The 17,664-nt window shown below is 39.5% G+C and overlaps 1 protein-coding gene across 1 annotated transcript in view; it reads right to left on the minus strand.

Moving 5' to 3' along the window:
• dph6 (diphthamine biosynthesis 6) overlaps positions 1 to 17,664 on the minus strand; it is a 78,746-nt gene that overhangs the window by 5,073 nt on the left and 56,009 nt on the right. The window contains exons 13-14 of the mRNA XM_061696230.1: positions 8,556 to 8,804; positions 1,320 to 1,701 (exon numbers count right to left, since the gene is read on the minus strand). Of these exons, the coding sequence (XP_061552214.1) occupies positions 1,320 to 1,701; positions 8,556 to 8,804 (631 nt within the window). The remainder of the gene's footprint in view (positions 1 to 1,319; positions 1,702 to 8,555; positions 8,805 to 17,664) is intronic.

Here is a 17,664-nt window from a genome sequence, read left to right on the forward strand (position 1 = left end):
AGAGCCTGTCATTCACATACAGACTGCACAGTGATTGCTCTCTCTCTCTCTCCCTCTCTTTCTCGCTCTCTCTTTCCATTAAGCGTTGTATTCAGGTATGCCGCGGCATTGTAAGTAAATTCAACACATGGCTTAACTTTCGAAGAGTTGTAGGCAGCGAGTGTGAGATGCCGGGGAATACGATGCTTCTCGTCACCCTACGGACCGCCTCCAAGTTTTGTTACGCCCTAATACGTATTGTCAGGTTAGTTGCGTGCACAGTTTCACTATGGCCAACTGGGCTTCTTATCCACACCTTGACTGCCGTGGCTTAACAGACATGTTTCAAAGTAGGGAGTAAAAGTAAAAAAGTCATCATAAAAATAAATACTCAAGTAAAATACAGATACCTTAAAAATCTACTTGAAATCTACTTCCCACCATTGATTAATTCAGTAAAATATGCATGATTTGAGTTTAATTGGCCGAAAAATGTCACATTGTAATACCTCTGCCCTTCGCTGTAAAAAGTTAAACAGGGGTTCCAGCTTCGAGACAGAATGGGGTTTTGGATCGTAAGTAACAAGTTGAGACAAGATCTTTAAAGGTTTCATTCGAAGCATATGTCACGTCTATCAGCTGTGAATCCTCACGCAAATAATGGAAAGGGGGAGGGGGGGACATTTTGCGTTGTCTGTGCTCTGACAGCTGCACCTCGTGACACCGCGAGCGCCGACGCCAGGGGTGTTACTTTTTCCCCCTTTTGACTTTTTGGATTCATCGCCCCAATGAGAGCGAGCTGTGACCCATAAAGATGCCCAAGGGTGAGCTTGGAGTGGGTGGGGGAGCGCAAGGGGCTTGGCTTCTTGTGCGTGCGAGACAATTCCATTTCCTCCATGATGAGTCAGAGTATGGTTGCAGGGGACGCGGCATAATCAAAGTGTTGACTTTGCTCCAGTTAACCAGTAACACAGTTATCCATATTCACACGCCTTCAAAAATATTGGAACACTGAAGCCAGAAGCTTTTTTTTTTCCTGAAAACATTTGGGTTTGACATCAAAAGATGAGTATGACAAGTTTACAGGTATTTACATCCGGATCGGATACACAACTTGGAAAATAGCACCTTTTGTTTCAAGCCTGGTCTCAGATTTGATCGTGAAGACTATGTTTACACGAGTGAGAGGTGTAACCAATATTAACACCGGAGAGGCAGCTATGGGTGAAAAAAAAAAAAGTAATGATGAGAGAAGATGGGAAATCAATCCGTCTACTGGAACATCAAGGATAAATATCATCTTATTAGCGCAGTATGACTTGATTTCTGTGTGCACAAACCTTCAGTGACTTGCTTCGCCAGCGTGTGATGGCACTCGTAGAACACTCGGGCACACAGCGGCACCAGCTCAGCCTCCGTCTTCTTCAGGGCTTTTTCAAACGCCGAGCAGATCGCATCCGTGACCTCCCACGCGTCCTCGGTGACCACAGGGTCGGTCACGCGTAGGGACAGCGAGGCGCCGCTTCGGTCGGCTGATGTTAGAGCGTGGCACTCTATGCGGCCGTGCCGCAACATTGTGGTCGTGTGACAGGAAGTCCTTCGGCTGGGGTCATCCTGGATGGCTGTGACGTGGAGCTCGACGGCAGCACTTTTGGGTAAAGCAGGTACGACCACCACCACTAATGATGGAGGGGTTTTGCTGTCAGGCCCAATAAGCAGCTCCTGCAATGCAGAAAGATGGTATGCAAATTGACCAATGATGCACAATGCTATTTAAAAAAGAAAGGCTTCAAAATAATAATAAAACATTTCCTTATAGGAATGAATGGAAAACAATTTGTTACAGGGCCAAATTATCAGCATCAAAAAACATTTACGAACTGTAGAGGCAACGTTTTATAAAACATTCTAGCATTTAAATATGACAGTGTTAAAAAAAAATGTTAACCATTGATTGTAAAAAGTAAGACTACAAGGACAAGGGCCATCAGAATTTGGCGCAGATGTGAATAAAGGTGAAGATCCAGTAGTTTTTCTACACTTCACAACTATTATTGGAAAATTTCAGTAAATCAAATGTTCCTTTCAAAAAGGATTTATCATTACCACAACCTCGATGCTGTTTTGCATTGTATTTTAGCATTAAGTTAGCAGACTTTCATAATAAAAAGTTACATGGTTTGGTTAAATACAAGTGTAATCTTTCTTGTTTTATTTACGGTAAACCAGCTAGAAAGATGCGCTTGGTCCTTGAAAAACTCAAAGAATTGTTTACTATCGGCCAAACTACTGCTTGTTGGGAAATTTGCTGCCACAATCTACACTGAAATTAAAAATGTTGCTCAAAACTCAAGACAAAAAAAATAAAATCATCTAAGCAGCAACTGGTATCAGGAAAAACTTATTAGCCAGGTCACTCGTAAGTTGCGTTACCACGGTACAGCTACTACTACTAATATAATACATGTAGCAACAGCAACCAACAGAGCATAGTGCAATCATTTCCAAAAAAGCCTTTCTTGTCTGTTGAATATTGCACGTTCGTTACCAAAATGATTTCTTCACAAACAACGTGATTGTTACCACATATGAGTCTTCGAGGTATAAGCGTAAACAAGACCACACACAGATGTAAAATTGGACCACACACAGACGGCCAAGACCCTCTCCTTTTTACATGACAGCTGTGACAGGCCGTCCATTACCCGCAGATTGTGAGGTGACCCCGGGTAATGATAGTGTGCAAACAACTGCCGACAGATCCATAATGCTCTCAGCAACCATAAACAAAATGCTAACATGACAGGTCCTACTGGCGTCAACTTTTCACCTCTCCACCAGGATCATTCTGCGGCCTAACTTTTTATCTCTTTTCAACCCCAACAGAGCGGCGGCCATTAGCCCGAACAAAAAGTCTTCAGCGCGGCCCCCTTTAATAATACTTGGCGCTGGCATCGCCCGCTAATGGGACAGAAATGAGGGTTTTATATAAGCGCCATTTCAGCCAAAGTCGATAGGGTGAAAACACTTAACCCCCTTTTCAATTTGCTGGATCAATTTTCATCCACTTACATGGCACTCTGTAAGTGCGGAATAATAACAGGTTACTCTCGTTTTTTTACTTGGGTGCTCGCTCGACACACACACACACACACACACACACACACACACAAAAGAAATAATCGATAAGAGCAGCAGACGACGGTGAGAAACTCTGTCCTTTCACGATTCGTCGGTCACCTTCAGGTTAAACTTTCTCAAACTCTTAATTAATCGCTTATCTACGAAGGAGTATGAAGGCTACACTAAAAAGAAAGAAAGAAAAATACACTACGAGTTTAGAGTTCCATATTTCTGAAAAAGAAATATAAAGAAAGAAAGATGTTCACTTTAATCTCGTGGAAATTACAAGTTTATTCTTGAAAATGTATGTTTTCTAATCTGGAAAACAACAATAATTCTCAAAACTATGACTTTATTGCTGTAAAATTAAGACCTTAATCTCAGAAAAAAGACTGTCATTTTGAAAATATACGACTATTTTTCTCAAAACTGTACAACGTCATTCCTGTAAAATTACGATTTTGATCGCAAAAATATGTGAGTTTTTAGTTTGACAATGCACATTTTTTTTGGGTAACTTAATGAATTTGTTGTCAAAAGACTACAATTTTAATTTCGTAAAATAGATGACTTTTTATCCTAAAAATAAAAAAACGTTCTCTCAAAACAATACAACTTTGTTCTTGTATAATTATGAATTTAATCCCAGAAAATATAAAAGAAATTATTCTTTCAATTATGACTATTCCTGTAAATTCACAACTGTAATTTTGTAAACTTTTAATATTATTTTTTTATTTAATTACATTCAATATTATAAAACTAAATATAATAAATAAGAATATTTAATTTATATTGATTTTATTTTAATTTCATTTTTATCTCAAAAATATAAAACCCTTTCTCAAAATGTATACAACTTTATTCTTCTAAAATTAAGCCTTTAATCCCATAAAATATCCAACTTTTATCTAAAAAATGTATGACTATTCTTCTAAAAAATACACCACTTCTTTCTTGTCAAACTTCTTCACTCAAAAATATACGTTTCTTGAAACTAAAAGACTTTTTATTAAATTATAACTTTTATCTCAGAAATATATTACTATTTTTCTCTAAATGATATTACCTTATTCTAGTAAAATTACAACTTTGATCTCTGATTTTTTTTTTTTTTAAAATAGTCAATTTTCTTAGCTCAAAAATGCACTTTTTTTCTTGCAACTACACGAAACTTCTAATGCAATACTCAATAAATTCCAACAAAAACAACTTGGCTATCATGTCAAGTGACAGCATACATACATGGCCCACACTTTGATAAATGTTACATTAGCACTTCTAGCTATTCCTTGTCAATAGTGATTGAACACGGAAGAGAATGGGCGAATGAGGAGAGATTGACAGGAATGAAGGGGTGAAACGGGGGCAGAAGTGCTGTGTGTGAGGACCCCTGCTCAGCCAGGCTTAAAGGCCACCCTGCAGGCCTCTGGGATACCCAGACGGGCCCGGTCCGGTGCTGCGGGACTTTGTCGTGACACGCGGCTTGCTGACTTTTTAAGCTGTCGGACAAGCTCACGTCAGCCCCACGTTTGTTCTTTTATTCATGTAAAACAGAGGGCATGTTGGAAAATGCAGAGAGTTTGCATGGTGGAGCAACGGCCCATTGGGAACTGCTCCCAATGGGCCATTTGGTATTGGGCCACATGGAGAGACTGAACAAAAAAAGAAAAAAAAAATTTTTTATCAACGGAGTCTGAAAAAAGTTTCATTGCTAACATTTTAGTCAAATGGCACATTTTATGACTTCCCACTGCTCAGAGGAATAAGTCATGTGTCCAGAATACATTTTGGACCTGCAGATTGTAGTTTTGGAGATTTTTTTTCCCAAGGGGAATTGTTAATATACTCCTTTAGTGTTCTTTATTTACTAATAGGTTTTTTTGCTACAGTGAAAACGCTGGCTGTGATACTGAAATCAGTTACTGAATTGATTTGTTTGAATATAGAACCACGCCTAGAAGCAGGCATCATGGCATCGTCAAAAAAAAAAAAAAAAAAACGGCTGGTAGTGAATGAGTGAATTGCTTAATTTATATTAACTTAGTTTACCATGAATACAAATCGCCAGCCTTAACCCGGGAACCAGAAATAAAAAACTTATTTGAACTACATTTACCCAAAAATGGAGATGTCTGCTTTTCACTCACCCACACAGACGCACACACACACACAGGAGTTTTTAGGGAGGAGTGTCAATTAAGTTTTTCTGACATAGGACATTCCATTCTCGATTACTGGACTCTTTTTGTGTTCTTTATTTAAGGCTAATGCTATATACTAAGTGAGAACACTGGTTTTGATCCGGAAATTATTTACTTCTTTGATTTATTTTTAATACTTTACCAACTTTGATGTATAGTAGACTTGGGGCGCTAAGATGGGAGGGCAGGCAGGTCGTTAGTGTAACTGTCAATACAGTTAACACCATCCCCTCAACACATTCCATGTCTGTATTCCCTCCTCCTTCACTCGCAGAGCGTGCAGCCATAACCCCTGCAGTGCTGCACTTATGGAGTGTGACCCGCCTCTCTCTTCATGTTTGTTTTCCTTCTCCCCGCTAACTGGGGTTCCGAGCGCATGACAGAAATAGAGGCGTGAAAGCCGAACGGTAAACACGGTAATAAGGAAGTGGTGTAAAGGCAGCTGAGCAGCGGGGAGCTGATGGGACCGTGCCGCTTAGCCGGTTCCCCTACATTTCCTGCCCAGCGGGACGCCGTCGGCGCCGAGCCCTCGCTGCAGTGCCGCTGTCAGCCTGCCACTGCGTCCCTTTCCACCCGCCTTCCGTGAGCCAGGATGTTTGCGTGGAACACAAGCGAGGCCTTGTAGCCGCTTAGACCAAGCCAATGGAAGAGAGCTGTGTGAATATTTTGACAAAATAGCTTTATGGAGTTCCATTAACACATTCATTGCCATTGACGGCTTTTGAAGTCAAATATCCATGTTAACTGGGAAGGCTAGCAGGGAATGAGTTAAAGAGAAAGCAAACAGAGCTAGAATATTAGCGGACATGCTATAAAGTCGTACGATTTTTATTTGTACAATTTGAACCAATGTTCAACCATTTGGGTGTACAAAGGTTACTTAATTATGTTTGAAATTCCTCATTCATCTTCACTGAAATGGAAAGAGTCTACATTAAAGCACTGCTGGATGGTCTTTAAATGACAAAGCAACCCAGGGAGGCTGGCTTAAATCTGCATATAAAAATGGTTAATTCTGTTTGATATTTCTTATTCCTGTAGAAAATAGTAAAACAAGGAGTGCTCACTGAAGTCGAAAGAGTCTGCATTGAAGCTGGATGGTCCTTTTATGACGAAGCAGCACAGTGAGGCCGGCTCAAATTTGGGTATAAAAAGGTCAATTTTGTTTTCAATCCCTCATTCCTCTTTAAAACGATCAAACGTGGAGCGCTCATTGAAATCAAAAGAGTCTGCATTAAAGCTGGATGGTCTTTTTGTGACGAAGCAGTGCAGTGAGTCTAGCTCAAATATTGATATCAAATATTTAAAAAGGTACATTCACTTTGAAAATGGAAAGAGTCCACATTAAAGAACTTCATGATGCAAGACAGTCTTTTTTATAGTGAAGCAGCCTAGACCCTCGCCTCCAATTTGGGTATTAAAAGGTGAATTTGATTTGAAATTCCTCATTCCTGTTCAAAATGGTAAAAATTCACTGAAAATGAAAGAGTCTGCATTAAAGCCCTTCCGGGTGCTGTATGGTCTCCTAGCAGCTTTAATACTGTTTTAGTTGTATTATATTGTGGCTAACTTCTCTTTTGACTTGAAATGTTGTTCATTTAAAACATTGTCTGTACAGTTAATCAAGGTTTAACCCTAGAGGGAGTTAATTCAGTTTACATGATTTCCTTTGGGAAAATCACATTTAAAAACCTGAAGAACTATAGTTGGAAATGTTTAAACTTTGTGTCTCTTTTGAGCTGACCCAGTTTGCATTTCCAAGCGCTGACATATTGTCAGCGCTTTTCAAATTTTCTTATCCTATGGAGTTACAAAACGTCAAAAATCAGCGCAGCTTGGGAAATCTGAATATCAAACCTTTAAAAAAAAAAAAAAAAAAAAAAAAAAAAAAGGGGGGAAAAAGCCTTGAAACGGGCAAAAACAGTAAGAATTACCGCTTGGCTTGCCAGGAAGTGACACAAAGTTGACATCCTCTTTGCCTCGGCTTTTAGCCCACCCGCCCCCCGCCCGCTCCGACAGAGCCACATGTTGGAGGTGCACTCCTGCTTCTCTCTGTGCCCCCTTGGGGCCTATTCCCACCACTTGACAGATTACAGTGGGCGGAGAGAGGCTGCCAGGGAAGAGGCTGGCGCTCTGCGTAGACGCACGGAGCACGGGGTTGTAAGCCGGGGCGGCGGATAGGAGGGTGGCGGCAGGAAAGGGGGGTGGGATAAGCTGCTCTGAGAGTTGAACTCAGATCCAAAATGGTCGGGGGGTGCAAAGGATTAGGGAGGCTCTGAGGAAGACATCTGCCTCTGTGCCAAGCTGCACATTATCAAAGACGCCAGCGCTTCCCACATCATCAAGTTTTCATGAGAAACGGCGGCGGCAAATATCGGTCGCAGCGAGTGGCCCTCAGGGAGGGACACAAAGAACTTTTACCTTTTTCCCCCCTCTTTAAAAGTATGATAAAAGTGTTGGGACACCTCCCTGTGACACCTCCAGCAAGTGAGAATGGGAGAAAGGAGCTGGTCCCCCTAACTTTGAAAAACATAATTCAATCTGATTTTAAAAATACATTTGTAAAAAAAAAAAAAAATAAATAAAAAAATACAAACATATGCATTTGTAAAACTGACTTTAAAGCTAGAGTATGTATTTTTTTGTTTTGAAAACAAAAAGCCATTTTCACCCAAGCCTAAAGGGGCCATATAATATTGAATTCCAGCGTAGGTGGACACAGAACTTGCATATTATAAATTCAAATTCAAAGTTTAATTTGTTCCGTGACTGCGCTTGTAACTCAAATAAATCTTTCCCCGTTGAAATGAATGGAAATGCCATTAATACGTTCGAGCCTCCCCCTAAAAAAACAAATATTTTTCGGATGAGTTTTTTGAAAAGGAAAATAGAACTCTGATATTTTACTTTATAAAAACATATAGTAACAACGTGATTAAATAGAATGTAATGAATTTAACAAGTCACTGCGACATGGCCACCAGGTGGCAGTATAATACAGTCATGCAGACAGAAACAAAGACTAGTTACACACCTGTAAGAGATTCTGTAAACTGCAGCTATATTAGTTGTTTTTGGCAGAGGATAAAGAATATATACCAATGAGTATTGTTATATCTGCCTACTGTGTATCCCAAATTTGTGCTTACAAATCAAAGCAAATGGGTTATTCGTATCTTCACTTCAAGCATTTCTTTGCATTAAACCTCACTACAGTAGCCTACTAGAAACTGACCACCATCTACTGACCTGGTCTTCGTCAATAACCTCCAGCATACTTTCCCATGCGGCCTGGATGACGGCGACGTCTTGGCATCTGGTGGCGTAGCAGTGGGCCTGGACCACATGGGCCAGAGTCAAGCTGCTGATCATTGCCTCCAGAACTTTCTGGGCGTGGCTAAAAGACACGATGGCCTGCGTGCGGGTACCCGCCTTCACCAGCTGCATGGTGCAGGGGACCAGTGCGATCTGGCCCGCACAAAACACTGCACCATCTACCTGAAGAAGACAACAAAACCAGCACAATCGTGGCATTACGCCAATTAATTGCGTACTGCCATAAATAAATGCCACAACTCAAATAGGCATTTTTTTTCTGTTTGTATTTGTATTTACCTATTTATTGATATGAGTTATATTTTTGAGGTACTAATTAATTTTGTTCAATATTTAATTTTATTTAGTATACTATTACTTTTAAATTCACACCTAATTCTTTGCAATTTATTAATTTAATAAATGAGTTTTTTTAATGTATAAATATATTTTAGGTATTGTCATAATATAAAATTTGTAGTCTTATTATATATTTTTGCTTCTATTAATTTTAATATAATTGTTTCATATTTTGTTTTATATATTTAGATCAATGTTTTGAATTTAAAAAAATACTTTTTAGTTCATTATTTTATTTAGTTTTTTATATGTATAAGGCAAGTCTGTATTCCAAAAGTAGAAATAATTTTTTATGTATCACCATACCATGTTTTATTTATTATATTATTTCATTTGTTTTATATTATCTTAAAAACAGTACATTGATTTGTTGTATTTGTCCCACTTGTAATGAATTAATGCATTCATTTTTAAATGTAGAAACATATTCTCATGTATAATTTGTTGTAATGATTAAATCACGTTATTCATTTATTGCTTTTTTCCATTTTTAATTAAACATTTATGTATCTGTTGCCATACTTTGCAAGACTTTAACTACACTTATTGAAACACTGCAAAAAAACCGCTTGAATCTGTAAAGTGCTATTATCAAATTAACATTCATTATAAATATCCCTTGGTTAGCGGTGCATTAATCAACGAGGCCCATCTCCTGATTTTCGGCTTCTTATCGGTAACAGTTTTCATTTCACACTTCTAAAGCCACGCGCTAAGCTGCGAGAAGACCTGCCAATAACTTCTCAGCTACACCAATCTTATTTATAACCATAATTAAGCATGTGATAATAACCTAATTCTCTGTTAAATACCTCTGTTCGCAGGGGGGGTCTTGCATAACTAAAGTCGGGCTTGGATCTATCTGTTTAATGCGTAGAGACGAGCGGGCATGAGGGGCGGTATTAAAGAGGTCAGGTCTTTAGAGACCAAGCGTGTGGGGGTCAGCGGTAAGGCTTTCCGACGCTGGCGTGTGGTCAGTGCAAATATCTGCTGGTGATAATTGCTGGGCTATGCAGGGAGCCAGTGTGCATAAGCGAAGCCCGCCGAGGAGGATCGAGATCAGGATCAATAAAGATCTGTAACATGGTCTACGAGTAAGCTGAATGGTAGTTAGCGTTTTTTTAAATTTTTATTATTTTATTTTTTTACCTAAAATGGTCATCGCTGGCGCACCAATGCTATCCATTTAGCAAAAGCTGATTTTGTTGTCTCAAATTCTGTACAGAGTTCATACCATACACTCAGTACCAACACATGCAGTTTAATAATAAAACTCCAGCCCTCATAAACGAGGATAACTATCACGATCCGCTGCTTGTGGTGGTCTCCGGAGACCTCGACAAGAGGACACAAGAAGAGATTCCGACACGATGCCATTGGCATGTCATTTAGGAACCGTCGAAGGTGATCAGGAAAAAGAAGGCCCGCCCACCCGACAACTTCTGGTGGGGACGACTGGCCGGCATCTTTAAAGCTCATCCCCGCAATATGAGCTCACCCCATTTGGAATTCACAAAAGCTTGACTACCATTTAGTCAATTTGAATATCAAAAGGTGCTAACAGAGGGCTCCCTCGACTGTTAAAGGCACACTCACCACCGCTGCTACCGAGCAGGTGTGTGATGATCAATTATTGACGACGACGCTCTGGTTACTCTTTGTGGGAGGTGGAATTTGAGGAGGGGGAGAAGTGGGCGAATACTATTTACATAAAATTAACAGTTCAAAAGAATGACTTCACACACCGATCAAACTTGTTAATTGACTGTCAATGCGGTGTGCCGCCGCATATACTCAAAACACACGCACACACAACTGCATTATTCATCTCGGGCCCTGACAGGGAAGACAGTCCAATTTGCATGGGCGTTCCCGATGTGATCAACAACCCCTGACGCTGCATGCATTTTTAATAGGAGCCCCTTCTTAATATTCATGAGGGGGCAAACAATTGCACATGACATTAAACTTTCTATAACAAGGTAAGTAGTTTTCAAACGCTCGTCTTAGCCGTCTAAATGGCCCGCAGAGACAAGGCGGCACGCGGCGCATGACCGTGTATGCGGTGCACCCATACGGCCATCTTTTACTCGATTAATTGCATTGTTTATCGATATCGGTGTTGACTGAACTGAAGTCTCACACGATGTCATGCGGCGGTTGTGTGACTTCAGAATCTCTAAAATGAAATTCCTCTAATTACGTTTCTTTTCTTTGTGACTTTAGCCCTATTTTTTTTTAATCTCAAAAGTCGCATAACCGCCGCATGACATCATGTGAGACTCATCTTGCGAGACTTCACCTCAGTGAGCTAAATATCGAATAACTGTGCAAAAAGGTTTTACTTTTTCTTTGGCTTTGTGGTGTTCTCTATCCCCTGCTGTTCACGGGGGATAGGTACAGAGTCCTGTCGCGAATGACAAAAACCTGCAAATAACTGACGCCCCCGAAAAAGCATTTGCAATTACCAATGGATGCTACAAGATGGCAGCAAAGCACTTAAAGCTGATACTCGTATTCTATTTGGATTGATTAATTTAATGTGGGCCTGTAGTAACAACACAGACCAAAAAAAGAAATGAATAAAAAAAATAATAATAATCTGCAAAGCATCAATACCATGTAGACAATCATGAACCTATGTTACATAAAGGACCCTATTCAGTAGTTCAGCTATTCAAAACAAACAAACGAACCATATTCACGTGAGGTTCATCCATAGTATACGCTCACATACTAGCCTAAATAACACGCTAGCACAAACTGAAGTGACATCACACATGGGCAAACAAATATCTGAAGTAGCACTATACACAAACAGTGTAAGTCGTTAAATTCACCGTTTAGCATTTACACACAATAATGTGTGGCAAATTAGTGGGTTGGTTAATTGGTTATTAGTAGCTACATCGAGAGAATCAGAGATTCAAGGACCACCGACAAAACAGGACAGCTCAAACTCAGATGGAAAAAAAAAACAAATGAAAACTTTTAACAAACTAAACAACTACAATATTCCACGAGATAGCCAGTGACCAGCAATATCAATTAACTCCACAATCATGTTTAGCCTTTTTGTTCAGCTTTTCTGACTAACGATCATGACACTGAAACACTTTGGGACGTGAAGGTAGCACTGTAGCAGTGATGAATGACGAGCTGAAACTGCCGTGACGTTACTTGCGTCCACACGGCACCAGCAGCTTGGATTTTATTGCTTTGCTGCTATATTTTTAGCCATGTGCCAACATGTTCTGACCATGATATACTGCTTAAAAAGTACTACCCATGACATGAAGCCCTCATACTGGACCCCAAAAAAAAAAAAGTCTGGTTGCTGTGGCTATGTTGTCGCTTCTTAAATACACTTTCCCCAAACAGAGTGTATCATTACCACATTTCCATGTTGTTTACCCTTGAACAAATATGACTCTTGTTAGCGTCGGTTAGTGGGATTTTGATGGGAAAATCGAGTCACAAATTGCACTTTCTAAACAAATTGTATGATGTGTTATTACCCAATTAATTCAAGTGAGATTCAATTCCTATTTAAGTTCATTTCTTCAATGGGACACTTCACCTAAAATCTTATACAGTAGTGCCTTGACTTGTGAGTTGAATTTGTTGTTTGACCCCACCCGTAACTCAAAACATGCATACACTCGTATCTCAAATTACAATCGTATCTCAAATTATCTTTCCCCATTTTAAATGGAAGGAAATGCCAGTAGTCCATTCTAGCAGCCCAAAAAGCAACAAAAATTTTAAAAAACGTTTTCTATCTAAGAAAAATAGCACTCTACAGTATTATAATATACAGTAATAACATAATCAAACAGTTTGTGTATCATGATAATTCAATGGCATTGTGCTGCTCATTCTGGTGTGAGTGTCTTAGCCACTAGGGGGCATTACAATACATACAGGCATACTACAAGTAGATTTGATGATGAAACGCAGAAGAAGACTGCAGCAAAGAAGCTGCAGTAACATTAGTCGTTTGTTGCAGCCGACAAAGAATATATATCTGAATATTGTTTTGTGCTCTGGCTGCATTGTTTTTCTAACGATTGTGTTGAAATACATTGTATGTCGTTTTAAAGGATTACAATTCCCGCTACATCAATGCTAGTTTTGTTAATCTAAATTTGGCATAGTGTGTTACCGTTAAGCGAGCATATTTTCGTAGGACAAAGTTAATGTGGTTTTGTTAAATACACGTAATTATTTTTGTTTTATATTTAGTTGTACAGTAAAGATCAAGTGGGAGGGGCAATAAGCAGCTTGAAGAAAACACTTGGCCACTTTCGTTGGAAGAATTCTTTACTTTCTGGCAAACTGCCGTTTATTGTGAAGTTCACTGCCACCACAGCTTTGCTCACAACTCAAGACAAAAAAAAAAAAAAAAAGAATTGGCACAGCGACGGCTCATATCTCAAAAAACTCAAGTTGGGTAACCTCTATAGCATAGATTTTTTTTTCCTTCTAAAGAAAACTGAAGAGTTAGTTAAGAGAATATAAGGCGTTTATTAAGGAGTTACAACTTCCACTTTCAGTTCTATTGTCTGAGGTGTTTCTAATTGCAGAGTTTTTTGCATGCATAATTTAAGCAGGAAAACGAGCATCCAAAATGTGTAAAATACGTTTATTAAAAGGGTGTAATGTTGCTTAATGCAAGGGCACATGCAAACAGTATTAGGCATCAAATATCTTAAGTTGTTTAACTACACCATTTATAATGCGTATGTTTTTATTGCATTATCATTATTTTTCTACACTATGGTAGTGGTTACACCAAATACCTCTTCACAAAAATATTTAGCTCTCCCAAGTACTAACATTATAATACAGTGGCGTAGTAGGCCCAAGTGTACATCAAAAACCAGGCACAGGTTTTATTCCGAAAAATTACATTAAATATTAACAGGAGACAACCCCCCCCCCCCCCCAAAAAAAAAATTCTCAAGAAACCATGCCTGAAATTGAAAAGGAACTTGGCCATTTTGGTTTAAATCTGCCATTTTGGGCAAACTCCAGGGCTGACAAAAACTCCTACTCGAGAATTTGCTCAAATGAGCCCCAATCAGAAGCAGATATCCACGACAAAAGGAGCAACACTAAAATGCAAAGTTTTTTGTTTTTTTTGTCCTACCACATCTGCTGTGGTAGCAATCATTTTGTAGAACCGCTTCAACTGGATTATTTTTTTTTTTTTGTAGTGGATACAGAAAAATGTTTTCGCAATAGCAATCTAGCAGAAAGATGCTGCGCTTAAGCAGTAAGAGCCAAATAAAGCAGTCTTTGTTTGACTTTTTAACCACACGGAGGAACATTTGTCATTTTTGCCACAGTGTCATGTTTCCCAAATGTGGACTCAGTTTAGGGTAAACGAAGACAAAACTTTGAAGCAGACGCCAACACAAGGATGTCGCGTTCACGCAACAACTGCCATCTTGAATGTTGTCATTTATTCGAAACGGTGAAGTCTTCGCTACAATTTTGGTTCCCTGTGAGGTACATTTTTTAATCCATGTGACAAAACTCCAACAAGTATTTATTGTTGTCGAGTCTCTTGTCCTCTTTACTGAATATTTCAGGTTTGGCAAATACAGTGTTTAGCTAAAAAAAAATATATATATTCTGAACAAGGGGATGGTGAAACCCTTTAACCCAAATCATATTTGTGATAAAAAATATGTTTTGTATGATTGTAATTATTTACTTGCCTTCCAGAACAGAAAAAAAAAAGATTTTGTGTTTGATTGTTATGCTTGATTCATTTCTTATTTGAGTCCAGAAAATTCCCGACCAAAGTGGCTTACTTCATGTGCCTTTTCAGGATAGGTTGTCAAAGCTTTTTTGTAGGTCTGCTCACCAAATTTCATGCTGCTAAATCCAACTCTGACTGACTCATAGTGTTCAGGGGCTGAATTTTCAAAACATTAGTGTATGTGCCACTACTGTACAGGCCGGTCACGCCTATAACCCAACAAATAAGAAAAGTTTCACCAGGATGAACACGCCTGAAGAATTTGGTGAGTTTTTCAGTTGAGAAAAGCCCTCAAAATGTAAATTTATTTGGTCTAAAATTAATTAAATCAAGTTCAAGAGGCCCTAATCATTTGGGGCTTTTATAATTACGTACGGTGAACTTCTGTTTTTCACGGGGATACGTTCGATGCGCTCTAGCACTTTACACAAACGGTATAAGTAATAAAAGTACCACAATAGTAAATGTCAGGGAGGCAAATCGTAACGCAAAGTACACTACAAAGGCTACTCGTATCTGCACTGGGAGAGAAGCAAGAACACCATGATGCCACACGAAGGCAACAAAGTAATACTTTCAGCGCCTCAGCCCAAACACAAAAACCGAATAGATTATTTTCTCAGCGAATAACAGAGGCTAGGTCCAACCCCCCCTCCTAAAAAATAAAAATAAAAACCAGCGACTTGGCGAAATAGTGCTCACCCTATCTGAACTGAATTGTTTTCATGTGTGCCCTATTCTGAGCCTTGGCCGTGTAAGCACAAATGTCACATGAAATTAGTGTTACTTAATGTACACACATAAATAGCCCTGTGAAGTGCACAAAAGACATTTCTTCATGCCCTCTGATGTCTTACGACATAATTTTATCAGGTCAAACATATTTAAAAATACGTAAAATGTTCACAAAATGGAGACTGAATTTAACACGTGGGTCACACCAGACAGGGACAAAATCCAACCCCCCCCAGGGACAAAATCCAACCCCCCCCCAAACGTACCCGCATGTCTGCCCTTGACGTGCCCACTACACACACACACAGACACACACAGAGTGAGAGATATGCACTGTCATGTCAGCTCTGGTCAACTTTATGCTGGTCGGAGAGGGCTGCCGCTCAATCGCCAACCAAGGTCGGGGTTGGTGGGGGAGGGGGCGGGGGGGTGGGGCTGACAGTGGGACACTAAGGGGAGGCGTATCGCCAATGCCGATGGGCATGAATAAACAAACATGTCCTCTCTCTCCATCACTCAAATAAGTGCTTGTTTTTTTTCCTGCTGGGATTTTCAAATGTTGAGCTCTGTATTGTGTACAAATGTAACATACCGCTTCTATTGGGAGCAGGACAAAATGGCGATATTGTGCGTGTTACATTATCAAAACAACAGCATCAATATATTGGTATATGACATTTGATGATAATTTTGACTTTTCAATATGTTGTGAATGTCCGAATTCCGCCTTTTCATTCGAACATACAAGCTTTTTGCCCAATACAGTGGCGCCTCCCCCCACCAAAAAAAAAAATGTTGGAGAAAAATAACACTCTATCAACTGGTATTGTTCGTGATTGATACTATCTGGCAATAATATTGTATCATGAGTTACTCAGCGATTCTTATTCCTAATTTTGAGTTGTGACGCATCTTACATGGTTTTCTACCAAAATACCGCTGCATCGTGATATGAACAGATATCATTGGAAAAATAATGCAATTTCATAGCATGAGTTACGACTCAACTCGACTTTATTTCTAGAGCACTTTAACAACAAGTGCAGTTGTAACCAAGTGATGTACATCGAACACCAAAAACAATAATTGAGATATCATGAATAAATAAATATTATTTTCCAATTAAAATATACAAGAACTCTCTTCACATTGGCATTTCGCAAACAGGAGGTGCAGAGTTTTATTCCCTCTTGTCGCACGGTCGACATTACAGGGGTGTACAAACTTTTTCCTCCGGGGGCTGCAGACAGAAAAATCAAAGGATGGAAGGGCCACTTTGAAATTGTTCGTCTTTATTAAACATGCTAAAACCAATGAATCAAGGTATTACATATTGTAGTTATTTTGGAAAAACGGCTACATCAGCTTTCTATTCAAGGCAAAAGGTTTGGGATTTTTCATGATTTTGGGGTGGCTCGCAGCACTGTATCCCACTAGAATAGATCTGCCCCTGCCCTGAGCAGATCTTCAGATTCAGAACCAAAACAAGAGCAATCTGGAGTAAACTAACAATATTTAAAGCAGCGTTTACCTGAGGATCACCATTTTATCATTCATGTGATACGTTCACAAATTTAGACCTTGACACGCAACCGAAAGTGGAAGAAACATTTTTTTCTTCTGAAAATGAATTATCTTTATTCCTGAGGTAACATTTTCTTACTATTTTAGATGCAAATTGTTTCATTGCATATCTAGAAAAGCTCTATAGAAAACCAATTTATTAATATTAGTAGTAGTCGTAAGTGCGTCGCATCCATGTGGGATGTGTGTGTCGCTACCCCCGCCCCACTTTTTCAACACCCACACCCAATAGTGTATTGGGCCGTGTCAAACACTAATTTTTTTGTGTATGCTGCGGGATGATTACAAAAATGGACGGAGGGCCATTAATGGCCCACGGGCCGCAGTTTGGACACACCTGGTGTACGTGTTGTTTGAAGTTGTTTGCCAATAAGAGAGAGGACCACGATTGAAGTCTCCACTGATCAGCATGAGGGCGCCGAGCTTCTGAAATTGGAATCTTGCGATCACAGCGCACATGACGTCACTCAGGTTTCATACAAGCGGAAGGTTGAATGTAAACAAACAACTGCAGTTTTCTAACAGCTGCTGTAAACAGGCTGCCGATTGTCAATCGCACACAATAACAACAAGCGGTGATATTCTCTGGCAAAA

This window comes from Phycodurus eques, chromosome 14 (genome assembly GCF_024500275.1).
Source record: "Phycodurus eques isolate BA_2022a chromosome 14, UOR_Pequ_1.1, whole genome shotgun sequence".
Taxonomy (NCBI): Eukaryota; Metazoa; Chordata; class Actinopteri; order Syngnathiformes; family Syngnathidae; genus Phycodurus; species Phycodurus eques.